At 46.3% G+C, this 11,691-nt stretch overlaps 2 protein-coding genes across 2 annotated transcripts; one reads left to right on the top strand and one right to left on the bottom strand.

Moving 5' to 3' along the window:
* Positions 1-61: 61 nt before the first annotated feature.
* On the bottom strand, positions 62-8,771 carry LOC6617652 (receptor-mediated endocytosis protein 6 homolog). Its single transcript, XM_002041929.2, has 7 exons — positions 8,669-8,771; positions 5,933-6,101; positions 5,718-5,864; positions 1,892-5,655; positions 979-1,827; positions 811-907; positions 62-741 (listed from the first exon to the last, which is right to left on the bottom strand). The coding sequence occupies exons 2-7, from the start codon at positions 6,077-6,079 to the stop codon at positions 601-603; spliced, it is 5,145 nt and encodes a 1,714-aa protein (XP_002041965.1). The 5' UTR covers positions 6,080-6,101; positions 8,669-8,771; the 3' UTR covers positions 62-600.
* Positions 8,772-8,876: 105 nt separating this feature from the next.
* Positions 8,877-9,879, top strand: LOC6617651 (protein BUD31 homolog). The gene is made up of 2 exons (XM_002041928.2): positions 8,877-9,090; positions 9,174-9,879. Exons 1-2 carry the CDS (start codon positions 8,997-8,999, stop codon positions 9,512-9,514), a joined length of 435 nt encoding a protein of 144 aa, XP_002041964.1. The 5' UTR covers positions 8,877-8,996; the 3' UTR covers positions 9,515-9,879.
* Positions 9,880-11,691: the final 1,812 nt, after the last annotated feature.

The following is an 11,691-nucleotide window of genomic DNA, read 5'->3' as shown; positions in this document are numbered from 1 at the left end:
GTGTGGTTTTCTTTGGTTCAAAAAAAAGGGTTGAGTACTTTTCCCCATTAAAATGCAACAATTTGAAATAATATTGGCTTTTAATTTTGTGTTACACAATAAGGAATATTAAGTTGCAGTTCGTTTCCGAAACATACTTATGACAGTGGCTAGACCGATCCGATAAACATGCATATATCTATGTATGTATGTATGGTACGTGTATATATAAATAGAAGAATATGCTCTCTAGTTCACTATATATATATGTATGTATATATATCGTGGATATCCGTAAGGCGAGGCCTTCTAGCGTTCAATGCTAAGCTTAACCTAGACATCTCCTCTTCAGCATCGGCATCTCCCACTGATTGGTGTTCCGTTTCCACTTCGATTCGACTTGGATCGCTTCGCACATCTGCCGCAGTTTTTGCACTTAGACTATGGTTTTTAACAAATTTTTACACAAATATCAGACACAGACATACATATACATATACATATATAAATATGGAAAATATCGACTGGAGGAGAGAGTGGGATGGGAGATTGGTGTAATGGCTACAACAAAGCGATAAACAAATCTACAAATACATTCACCTAGACCCTTAACAAATATCGCTAGTCTAGATAGTCCATGGTCTTGATGAACTTGACCACGGATCCGAAGAGCGTCCAATAGAACTCGTCCTCACCCTCCAGCTTTTTGCCCAGAAAGCAGCTGATATACTCCACGGTGGACAGCAGATAGGGGGGATTGGCCTGCGCAGGCATGGAAAAGGATTAGTTAGTTAATAGCAACCGCTGAATGGTTCACCATTAATGACTCACCATTATCACTACGTATATGAGCACGGGCAGCAGATCATCCGCAGCGGGCACCCGACCACTGGACATGCGCAGCAGGCTCATGATGCTCGAGATGCAGCTAAAGTTTTGTGCGAAACAATGGCATGTAAAGCAATGATATACCAAATGGGAACTTCACACATGACTCACTTGATGATGCACTGCAGCTTCTCGCGCGGCGTCTTGTAGGCGGCCATGTGGCACAGCTGTTGCTGGGCAAACGTCCACGGAGCCTCGCCCAAATACACCTGGGCGATGCACAGCGACGGATGGGCGGGATGCACAAAGCGCTGCAGTTTGCCAATGTGCGCCGAGAGCACCTCGTCCCGCGACACATCGGCATCCTCGTTGGGGAACATCACCTGCTCGTACATCTGCTCCAGCAGCATTCGCTCGATGGCCACGCGTGCAGCGTCCACCTGCCACTCGTCCTGCAGATCGGCACTGGAGCGCAGCTCCTGCAGCAGGGACTCCACAAACTCCTCGGTGAGCTCGACGCGTTCATCGCTGGCCCGCAGCTGGGCGAACTCCGCTTGGAACTGCTCCAGCTTCTCCTGCTGACGGGCCCAGGCCAGATACATCCGGACCAGTGCCTGCAGCAGACATCTCTGGCTGCTGCGCGCCTCGCCGCGCAATCGTGCCTCCAGCTGCTCCAATTGCTCCGATCGCAGCAGGAGCTGTTGCCTGTGTCGCATCAGGTACTGCAGGTAGCTTTGTCGTCGCTCCAGATCCCGCTGCAGTTCGGCCAGCAGCTGGCCATGCTGCGGTCGCTCCAATTGGGCCAAACAGCGCAGGGCCTCGGCCACGTGCGAGATCTGTGGTAATCGCTGCAGGCTGATGCACTGCGCCAGCTGGATCTGCAGGTAGATCTGTAGCGGTGTGGCCATCGTTGTCGACGTGGTCGATGTTTGACGGAAATCGCCACTATGCAGATCCGTACGGGAGAGCACCGTGCGCAGCTTCTGCTTCACACAGCCAAAGACCACGCCAGGAATTTGCCTGAAAGGTGGTACACCGAAATGCTATAGAATATAGGACGACATTGAGAGCATTATTCACTCACCCTCCGTTCATGTGATTATGCAGATGGGCAGCTGCTCCTCCGGATCCCGTCGGCCCTCCACCATGGCCATTGCCCGTGGAATCGGAGTTGGTTGCCTCGCTGGAGCTGCTCACCTTGCGCCGGTACTTGGCCAGGATGTCCTCGCTCGTATCACAGTAGTGGGTGCCGAAGTTATCGCATCCGGCACTGGGATCGAAGCTAACGCTGCGAATATCCGCTTGGACACTAGAAGAGCTGGCCGTAGGATTCGATTGGTTAATGGGGTTGCTTGCATTCTTGGCGCTGGCTCCACGCCGATTCTTGAAGATGCCCTGCCTAAGCTTGTTGAATATGCCAGCACCGTGGTGGTCTCGCTCCCGATCCCGTTCGCGATCTCGCTCCCGATCTCTTTCTCGATCACGTTCCCGTTCCCTGTCTCTTTCGCGATCCCGTTCCCCGTCCCGATGATACGCCTGCTTGTCCTTGTCCGCACTGGCGTCGAAACTAATGCTCTTTGGTATGGCTCCGGTCGCCTTGGTGGGTGGCTTCAGGCCCGATCCTCCAGCCGCTGCTATTCCGCCAGCTCCGTCCACCTCTGGCCCTAAACCGGCTGATCCTCTTCGCTCCTCCAGCTGCATTTGCTGCGTCTGCACACAAAGTAGCATCTCCTGCTTGTCATCGTCGGTTTTGGGCAACATGGAGTTCAGCATAATCTCATGATTCTCGTAGTTCAAGCTCTGATGGCGCCGCATACTGCCCGCCAGAATGCCATTTCTCCGACCATCTATGATGGCCGAGCGTTGTTCAATGGAGATGCGACGATGTTCCACATTGGGCGAGGAACTTAAAACTGCGCCGGTCTGTTCATCCTGGTTAATCATATCAAGCAGTTGTTGCACCAACCCAGGTGGCTGCTCCTCATCCCTATTCCTCGCCAGCTCTTCTTTGTCCTCGCTGCAGTCGCTGAAATCGATGAGATCGCGATGCTCCTTCTCCTGCTGCTGGTGTTTCTTCTTCTTAAGTGCCGAACGCTCCCGCTCCCTCTCCCTCTCCCGGTGATGATGATGGTAGTCGCGATGATGATGCTCTCTGTGATGGTGATGATGCTTGCCCATCGGCGGTGGCGGTTCCTCCAAGTTCAGGCTCTGATTACTAATGCTGCTCTCCGCGGACGTTTGGCGACGCATGCAGGATGTACCCATCAGCGGGGTGGTCTTGCGACCACTGGAATCTGCTCCGCTGCACTTGTACTGCTGCTGGAAACTGCTCTCGCCGCCCAGAACATGATAGCTGGTCCGCACCGAGCTTCTGGCCAGCGAAGAGGCGCCATGATACAGATTGGCATCCTCATAGGAGTTGACGGCATCGAAGAAGGCCGAATCCTCCTGGCTACGCTCGCTGCCGTTTCCACGATCCGGATCGGGGTCACCATCGCCACTGCTGCCGGGCGTCTGCTCATCCTCATCGTCGTCGTCGAGGACCGCTGCCTGTGGCGCCGTCGTATCCGATTTGGTTGTAATGGAAACATTGTCATCGGTGTCTATTTCAGCCAGCTTCTCCGAATCGCTGGCCAAGACATCAGTGCTCCAATTGCTCTCCGATCGCTGATCGGATGCATCCAACTGTGGTCCATGGACGCCCGAGACGCGACCAGCTCTGGCCAAAGCCTCGACAACGAAATTGTTATCGCCGGGCAGGACGACGGCGGAGGGTATCAGGGGTGTGGAGAAATTTCTATCCCTATCTCCGCGTTCGCTCACTGTGGCATCCAATGTGTTCTCCGAATCGGAGGCCAGCACATCCGTGGACCACGTATCGGATATGATGCTCACATTTTCGTCGCCCTCGAATTTCTTCAGCTCGAATTTGCAGAACTTATCCTCGATGTCGGATCTGGCCTTGGATAGCAGCATCTTTTGCATTTGGGGATTGGCAGCTGCCCGGGCGTGAACACCATGATGATGGCCCAAATCCCCGCCAGCACCATCACCATCAGTTACCTGCGATGACGGTGTATCCCGACCACTGATGTTCGGTGTTCCCCTGCCCGACACATTGGCCGAAACCATATCGGAGAGATTGTCCTCGTTTTCGTGAACATCTCGCTCCTGCTGCTCCTCCAAGTCCAGCGAACTGGCAACTGAATGTGCCGCCTCACTTATAGCCTCCAGATTATCCGAATTTCCTATCGATGCATCATCCTGCGGCCGTCGCATGGCCTCCAGACTACTCACATCGTCGTTGTTCGAAGATGGCGCCAAAGGAGCAGTGGTGACCACCGCTGGCAGCAGATTACTGCCATCCTGACCGATGCTGTTCATCTTCAAGACCTCCTCCTCTGTTAGCGGTTTCAGTTTGCTTTTTGCTCCCGCATTATAGAGGCTGAATACCAATACGGGATCCGACGAGGCGGACATGTCCAGGTGATCATTTGTAGTTGGCATGTTAGCTCCGCAGGAACTCAAGCTGGTGTTGCTGCCGCTGTGCGAGGAACAGTGCTCGAGATCAGCACCCAGTCCTCCGCTGCCATTCGAGGTGTTGGCCTGGCCATTGGTCAATGGCTCTGAGACTGGAACCGGATTGTGGTTACTACTGCCACTGCTGAAACTCATGCCTTTGGCCAGTTTCTTTTTGGCTTTGCCTAGGCTCATCAGACTCTTATTGCTTTTCTTGCTCTTCTCCGGACTTTCTCGGGAATCTGTCGCATCCTTGGGTGTTTGCTGTTGGTGCTGCTGCTGCTGCTGCACCTGCTGCTTGGGTATCCTGCCGAGAATCCTCTGCAGCCGCTGCCTCTCCTCGACGGATATGTCATATTCGTCCCTGGCAGTTAGTAAACGAAAGAACTCCACGAGCTGCGCCAGCTCCCTTTGATTGATCGCCAATTGGGAACGCTCGAAGTCACTTTGTTGCGGCAATATGGCCACCACATCTTCGCCAGTCTGTCCCAGCATTAAGAGGTCCATCAGCTGCACCAGTTCGCTGTCCTCATCGTTAAGTGCCAGTCGCTGAAGCAATTTAACAATCTGATTGAGATTGTGCCGCATTCGTTCACTCACATTAACATCGATAATGCCCAGGAGATCAGCACTGGCAATGGCTGGTGAAATAAAGTGTGTAAACACCAGGTCGGTGAGCAGCTGGCGGATCTCCTGCTCCTCGTGGCGCAACGACTGCCGGAGCTGTTGGCTCAGTGTTTGGAGTAGCCATCTGAGAGAACTGGGAAATAGCGCCCAGCTCTGCTGCAAACTCTTCACAAACTCCTGGACATGGGAGTGCAGCTTGCCCAAAGTTTCCGCATGAAAGCGAGCCACATTTCGCTGGTATTCCTCATCACCCTCGCGTCCAAAGCGCTTCTCCCGCTCCTTGGGCGTGAAGGTCTGCATTAGCTTGTGCGGATCCAGATCCAGCCAAATCTCGTGCTCACTCAGCACACTCATGAGCGGCGCATGGAGCGCGGCGGTTAGGAAAATTCTCGCCGAGAACAGACTCTCAACCAATCGCTGATAAAGTCGGGCAAAGGAGCTGCTATTGGTTCTCAGCAAACGCCTGGGCTGTTCGCTGGTCAGCAATTGAATTTCAATCAGTTCCCGCAGCAATTTAAGCAGCAGTTCCACATCCTTGGTATTGATGGCATTGCCATACAGGCCCGTCGCTATGGTATTGATTATTTGGCCAAGCTGGCTGGCCGAGAGCAGGGATAAGCGATCTGCGGTGGCCAGGGATAGGGCCAACAAATAAGGTGTATTGTACAAGTAGTTGAACAGATCTTCGTAGGCCAATGCGTGCTGGAAATTAACCAAGCAAATTATTATTAGACAGATAATGGTACTTCTTTCCTATTCCTTACCTCATAGGGCAGCAACTGCTTGGCGTCCACGAACTGGGCACTATCGTAGGCACTCGCTCGGCGGCAGAAGAGCAGCGGATCCTGATCTGTGCGCGCCAGGAGCAGCTCATTGAGTATCTGCCGCTGCTGGGCACACACAAAGGCCAACTGCGAATGAGCCAAAGTGTTAGTAACTCGTGTTAGGAGTAGTGATTGTGGGAAATAGAAAAACCCACCTTGGTTATGGTCCCTGCATTGGTCTCAAAGGCTCCAGTGAGCTGGGCAAAGGCCGCTTGCTCCTGCTGGATGAAGAGCTGCTCCTGGCGGAGAGTGCGGGCCAGGTCCATGATCTCCAGCAGATTGCCAGCAGCGGGGGGCTCCATGGCTAGGTGCAGCCTTCGCTGGCTGGAAAAAGAGCGTCAAAATGTTAATTAATATAATATTTAATTTAATTTAATATTTACATATTAATGTGCTTTAAATTAAATAGAATTATCTATTTTTTGCATTCATTTCCGTACGGAAGAGTACGTCCATTGTTTATCCAATTCTGTTTACTTATAATTCCAGCGATGTCCGTAACTTTTTACACATTTGTTATGTTCGAAAGAGATTTGAAATCAGGGATAGTTGAATTTTGTCTTCCGTCAGTAATCTCTGTGAATTCAGCTTAACTTTCATTCTGAACTACAATCGTTTCCCCCATTCCCATTCGCTTTTCCAATTTTCCTTGCCTTAAAAACTGCGCATTGGCGCAATTTAAATTGCTTTGCATTATTTATGGAAATGTGTGCCATTTGATATCAGTTTGTTACTCGCGACTCAAATAGAACCAGGCTGTCATCCAGTTTAATGGCTGAGCGCCACTTAATTGATGAACATACATGAATTTTAAACATTTGATGGATGACAATTGGGGATTTAAAAACGAATCGATTTTTAAATAGACTGTCAAAATATTCAAGTACCAAAGCCATTGCTTAGATAATGTCGCTTTACATTAACTATATTTCCTTCTTTGTTTATAATATGATTCATACATAAGTTTATATACATTGTACCTTTTTAAAATCTCCATTACAAACGGATAAATACATTAAGTTGGGTGTGCCAGATCGTGATCAGTTTATTTCGATGCGACGGAGGATCTTTGTGCTCAGATACGCTAAAAGTCCCTACAACCTGACCTTAATTCCCATTGTTTGCACCTGTGACGTCTAAAATCGCATGAGAAAGCGTATCACGCGGTCTAATTGGCGTCTCTCGAATAATGTAGGCCCAAGCTAACTGAATAACTAGTGAAACTAAGTGGAAACTGATTACGAATTCACAGTCGGAGCAGAAAAATATGATTGGGTGCGTGGAAACTGCGTAAAAAATCTCATATTATCAGAAATACAACAGTACTAAGACTAGAACAGCTTCTTTTTATAATATATTACTAGATTATATTATAAAATAAAATAAATTAAATCTTGATTCAGGCATAAAGTCAAGTTTCATATCAAACTGTACATTAATATGGGCTGTATTTTCGTATATTCTATATTTTGCTACATAGTGGTGCTATTCAAACGCCCCGCACTGTTTCTCTGTGGCAAGAAGCATTGCAAAGACTTTAAAAATATAGTTAGATATTGGTTTTCAGTCGTTTGAAATGGCTTAAGTCTTGCACGAACAATGGCTCAGCTTGTGATCTCGGTTTCCATTCCAGTGCCGCCGATTTCGCTGTTGTTTTTAGGCCTTGGTCAAGGGCAGACGTCAATTACGAAAGCCAATGCCCTGTCACTCGGCGCACCACCAACCCCTTCACCACACCGCGGACAAAGCACCAGAAAGAGGGGGAGACAACTACAAATATTTGCGCCTCAATTAACGGCTGTTGTTATGCAGGTTACAGCGGTGGGCACTGTAATAGCAGCTTGGCATTGACTCACCGTTAAACGTAGCAAATATCAGTATGTAAAACAGCGAGAACTTCAGAAAATGACTTGTTCGACAACTATTTTATTTATTTATACGCATATTTGATATTATGTGATTCATATTGTAAAAGCTAATTTTTTTAAGCATACTTATGTGTAGTTGCCTGTGACGAAAATAGTAGGTCCGCTTAATAATAGAAAGCTGGCTATATTATGTTGGCCGCAACTGTCGCATACGGCGAGTGAGAAAGAACTATCTACTAGCCTTTGTATTTGGCTTAAATTTTATCTTATCGATAAGTGTGTGAAAGTCTTTGCCTTTTCTTAAGATAAACAATGGGTCGGTCATACGTGGGAATATTGTTTATTGGCGGTGACTGTTGTTTCATTGCACATATGTACATACTTTTATAGCGCACAAAAAACGAGGAATTTGCAATACGAGAAAACAAAACAAAACTGATTTGTTGCGCTCATTACACACAAACACACACACGAGCGCGTTCAGTGCGAATTGGGGGGTGGATATGCAATTGCAATTGTGTGGGTTGTTTAATAGTTCAGTTTATTTGGTTATTTGTTGTGCCAAGCACTAAATAATACAAAGAATTTGGGCGAGAATTGCACATAAACACACACGCAAAAAAAAATCAACAACAAGTAGCACAAAAATGAAAAGTAACACCAAAACGTAGGTCCGTTATGTGGGCGCTGATTGCAAGGGTGTACGTGTGGGAGCGAGAGGGCGCTAGCAATAGGAGAAGGCCAAACTGTTATTGATGTTATTGCTGTTGGTACTGATTCTTCTTCTCTGCTTGTCTCCCCATCTCGTCAGCACATCTTTATGCGCTCCACTTCTTTTGGCGGCGACCCCCTTTTGTTGTTGCTTTTTTTATGAATGAATCTCTAGTTTTTTTAGACCATTTTTTAAGTGTTACACTCACACACACGCGCGCACACAATCACAGCACTTTTGCGCACTCACTTCGACAAATTATTACTCGCTTTGTTGTTGGTTTTTTTTTTTTTTTTGTAATTTTTACTTACTCCTGCGCCTGTGCTAAAAACTGAACTTAAATTACTGTGCATAAACAAACGGAACGGGAAAATAAATAAATTATCACACGCAAAACACACACACGCGTCTCCCAAAAGGAAAACAACAAAAACAATGAAGTGCTATCGCCAATCGGCTTAGACACGGACTATCGATAGTGAGTGCTCGATAACCGTTTGATGCTGGGGACGACATTTGTGGAAAGTGTCATCGCTAAGTAGCCAGCTGTTTGTTAAATGTTCATTTTTTTTTCAAGCGAAATCAAGCATTTTTAAAAGAAATTAAACAGTTCTACAGTTATTAAATTGAACATTTAAGATGCCCAAGGTTCGCCGCAGTCGCAAACCACCGCCAGACGGTTGGGAGCTAATCGAACCAACTCTCGAAGAACTGGAGCAAAAAATGCGCGAAGGTAAGACAAGCGTGGCGGCGGCTTCTCCGAAAATGAAAACTTTGCTCTAATCCTATACATATACTATTATCCTTCATAAACAGCCGAAACGGAACCGCACGAAGGCAAACGCATCACGGAATCCCTTTGGCCCATCTTCAAGATCCACCACCAGAAGACACGCTACATCTACGATCTATTTTATCGGCGGAAAGCCATCAGCCGGGAATTGTACGACTACTGTCTGAAGGAGAAGATCGCCGATGGCAATCTGATTGCCAAGTGGAAGAAGTCCGGATACGAGAACCTCTGCTGTCTGCGCTGCATTCAAACGAGGGACACCAATTTCGGCACGAACTGCATATGTCGGGTGCCCAAATGCAAACTGGAGGAGGGTCGCATCGTTGAGTGTGTCCACTGCGGTTGTCGCGGCTGCTCCGGTTAGATTCCATGTGGACGCATCATTGGCATCTTTATTCGACACAAATAATTCTTATAATACATAGTTCAGTCGGTTCCATTTTAGATTTCGCCTGGTTTCTTCATAGTATGTAAATAGATTTAAATACAAGCCACAAATTTGTTTAATTGCATGCTAAACATCTGAAAAGATGCTGCAATAAAACGATTATGTAAACGACAAGGCAACGTTAGAAAATGCGTACCGATTTGTTAACAAATTGTAGAAATTAAAGATATCCGCAACACTATGCAAGCAGAAATTTTTTGTATTAGAATGTATAGAAAAAGTAGAAATTATAAGACACAACTTGTAGTTTAATCAAATAAATAACGATTTTAGTTTAAGAACATGTTTAAAAGCATTTAATAAATTGAATTTCCTACATACTATGTCGGTGTATTTACATTTAAAGTCAGCGAAGTTTTGAATATTAGTTTAAACATTCATTCATTTGTTATATTGTAGCCATCACAATATGTGAGTTGTGACAATTTCTGCAGTGAAATAAGCAATTTAAGTACGTCCTTCTAATGAATTCACAGCTTTCCTTTAAACGATATCTACTATACATACATATATTTTAATTTAATGCCTTGGACAATTTATTGCTGCGCTGACATAATTCAAACTCAATGTCGCTTTCGGGGATGTGGCGGAGACTCCTTCATGTGCGTCTATTTATCGTCGCCTTGCTCCTCGATTTTCATTACTCTTTCTAAGGGTATAATGCCTTTTTAATGTCCGAAAATGGAAGCCCTATATCAAATAAAAGCCAGTTTCTTAGATATATTTTAGTATATAGAAACAAGCGTATATATTTCCTTGAGTCATTCAATTCAGCTAGAGTATTCCGTGCATCGGCATTCCCAACTGATTCTCGAGCTGGAAAACTGTCAGGCTTCAAGTGCTCCTGCGGAGCTTGGCTTTGCTTTCGTTTGGGTGGCCAATTGGGATTTGGTCGAAAATGATTATAAATGGTTTTTTAATTATACTTGTCTGCATATTTTCTCATTTACCAACCAAACGCGGCGCTGTCGATTTTATTGTTCACATGGCAAATGTTTAATGCCGCAATGGAAAATGGAAAATGCGAAAAATGGAAAAATTTTTGCCCGTCTGCCGCTGACAGCTTGCCCCCATCTGGCTAAAATGGGGGATTTCGAATTAAAACTGCTTTCGGTCACTAAAAATACTCAATTGTTTTTGCCAATTACCCAGCGGAGTTATTTATGCCAGTTATGTAATTCGAGTGGGTACACATGTGCGGCGTTGTAAATTGAAATACACGAAAAAGGAGCAAGTGGAAACTATATTTTGGGTATTGTTTACTGCCCTTTGTTCAGCAATTAACTGATTATTTAATTAGCATAAGTTGCTTGGTCATATTGTTCTATAATATGGCTAGTTAAATACATATTAAATATTACATTACATCAGCTAGAGATAGCAACTATTTATGGATGGGTTATTGGGATGGGATATTATTCTCAGCCAAAGAGATTTCTGGTTTAACCCTTTGAGGCCTGCTAAGCAGGTCGCTGAACCCCTCATCATTTCGAGGGCTGTTAAATTAATTAATAGACTAAATGCGGTGGGTTCGACGGGTTAATCCCACTACAACAAGCCGCAACTTGTTTGCCACCACGTCGAAAGTGGCTCCTTGAAACGGCTACCTGATGCGGGAAACCCACTTCCAGATGGGTTGATCCCGCGCGGACAAATAGCAACTTTAGCAGGTAGCCATGGCAATCGATATTGGTGTATCTTATCGCATAACGCCGCCTGATCCCCACGCTTGACATACTCGTGTTTGCCCAAGCAGGTTGATTTTCCACAATGCCCAACATTTGTTGACTTATTTCGGTTAGATAAGGCGCGAATCGGCAAACGAGCAGCCCAGCTTGACCTTGGGATTATTGTGGACTTAATGACGCCCTTATCAGTTGAATCGTATGAATCTCTATCTCTATCTCTATCTCTTGGCTTTGAAATATATTTTATATTATGGGGTGTATTTGCATACATATATTGGTTAGCACCTGATCCTTTTGTTTTTAAATTTGACCAATTATCAGGTAGATTTAGTACGTCTGCTACCCTAATCCCTTTGTTTACATATCTGTGATTCGTCGGCCAATCCGGATGCAGGTAGGCGGTGT

Source organism: Drosophila sechellia, chromosome X, assembly GCF_004382195.2.
Source record: "Drosophila sechellia strain sech25 chromosome X, ASM438219v1, whole genome shotgun sequence".
NCBI classification, from domain to species: domain Eukaryota; kingdom Metazoa; phylum Arthropoda; class Insecta; order Diptera; family Drosophilidae; genus Drosophila; species Drosophila sechellia.
The sequence above is the reverse complement of the archived record's forward strand: the minus strand, read 5'-3'. Positions and strand labels throughout refer to the sequence as shown.

What these genes read in the sequence shown, in the direction of transcription:
- LOC6617652 (XM_002041929.2), bottom strand. Translation starts at nt 6,079, where the DNA reads ATGGAGCCCCCCGCTGCTGGCAATCTGCTGGAGATCATGGACCTGGCC. An exon ending in AGCAGTTGCTGCCCTATGAG is followed by an intron (nt 5,656 to 5,717) that starts GTAAGGAATAGG and finishes GTTAATTTCCAG; the next exon opens with CACGCATTGGCCTACGAAGA. An exon ending in AAGCTGCAGTGCATCATCAA is followed by an intron (nt 908 to 978) that starts GTGAGTCATGTG and finishes ACAAAACTTTAG; the next exon opens with CTGCATCTCGAGCATCATGA.
- LOC6617651 (XM_002041928.2), top strand. Translation starts at nt 8,997, where the DNA reads ATGCCCAAGGTTCGCCGCAGTCGCAAACCACCGCCAGACGGTTGGGAG. An exon ending in GGAGCAAAAAATGCGCGAAG is followed by an intron (nt 9,091 to 9,173) that starts GTAAGACAAGCG and finishes CTTCATAAACAG; the next exon opens with CCGAAACGGAACCGCACGAA.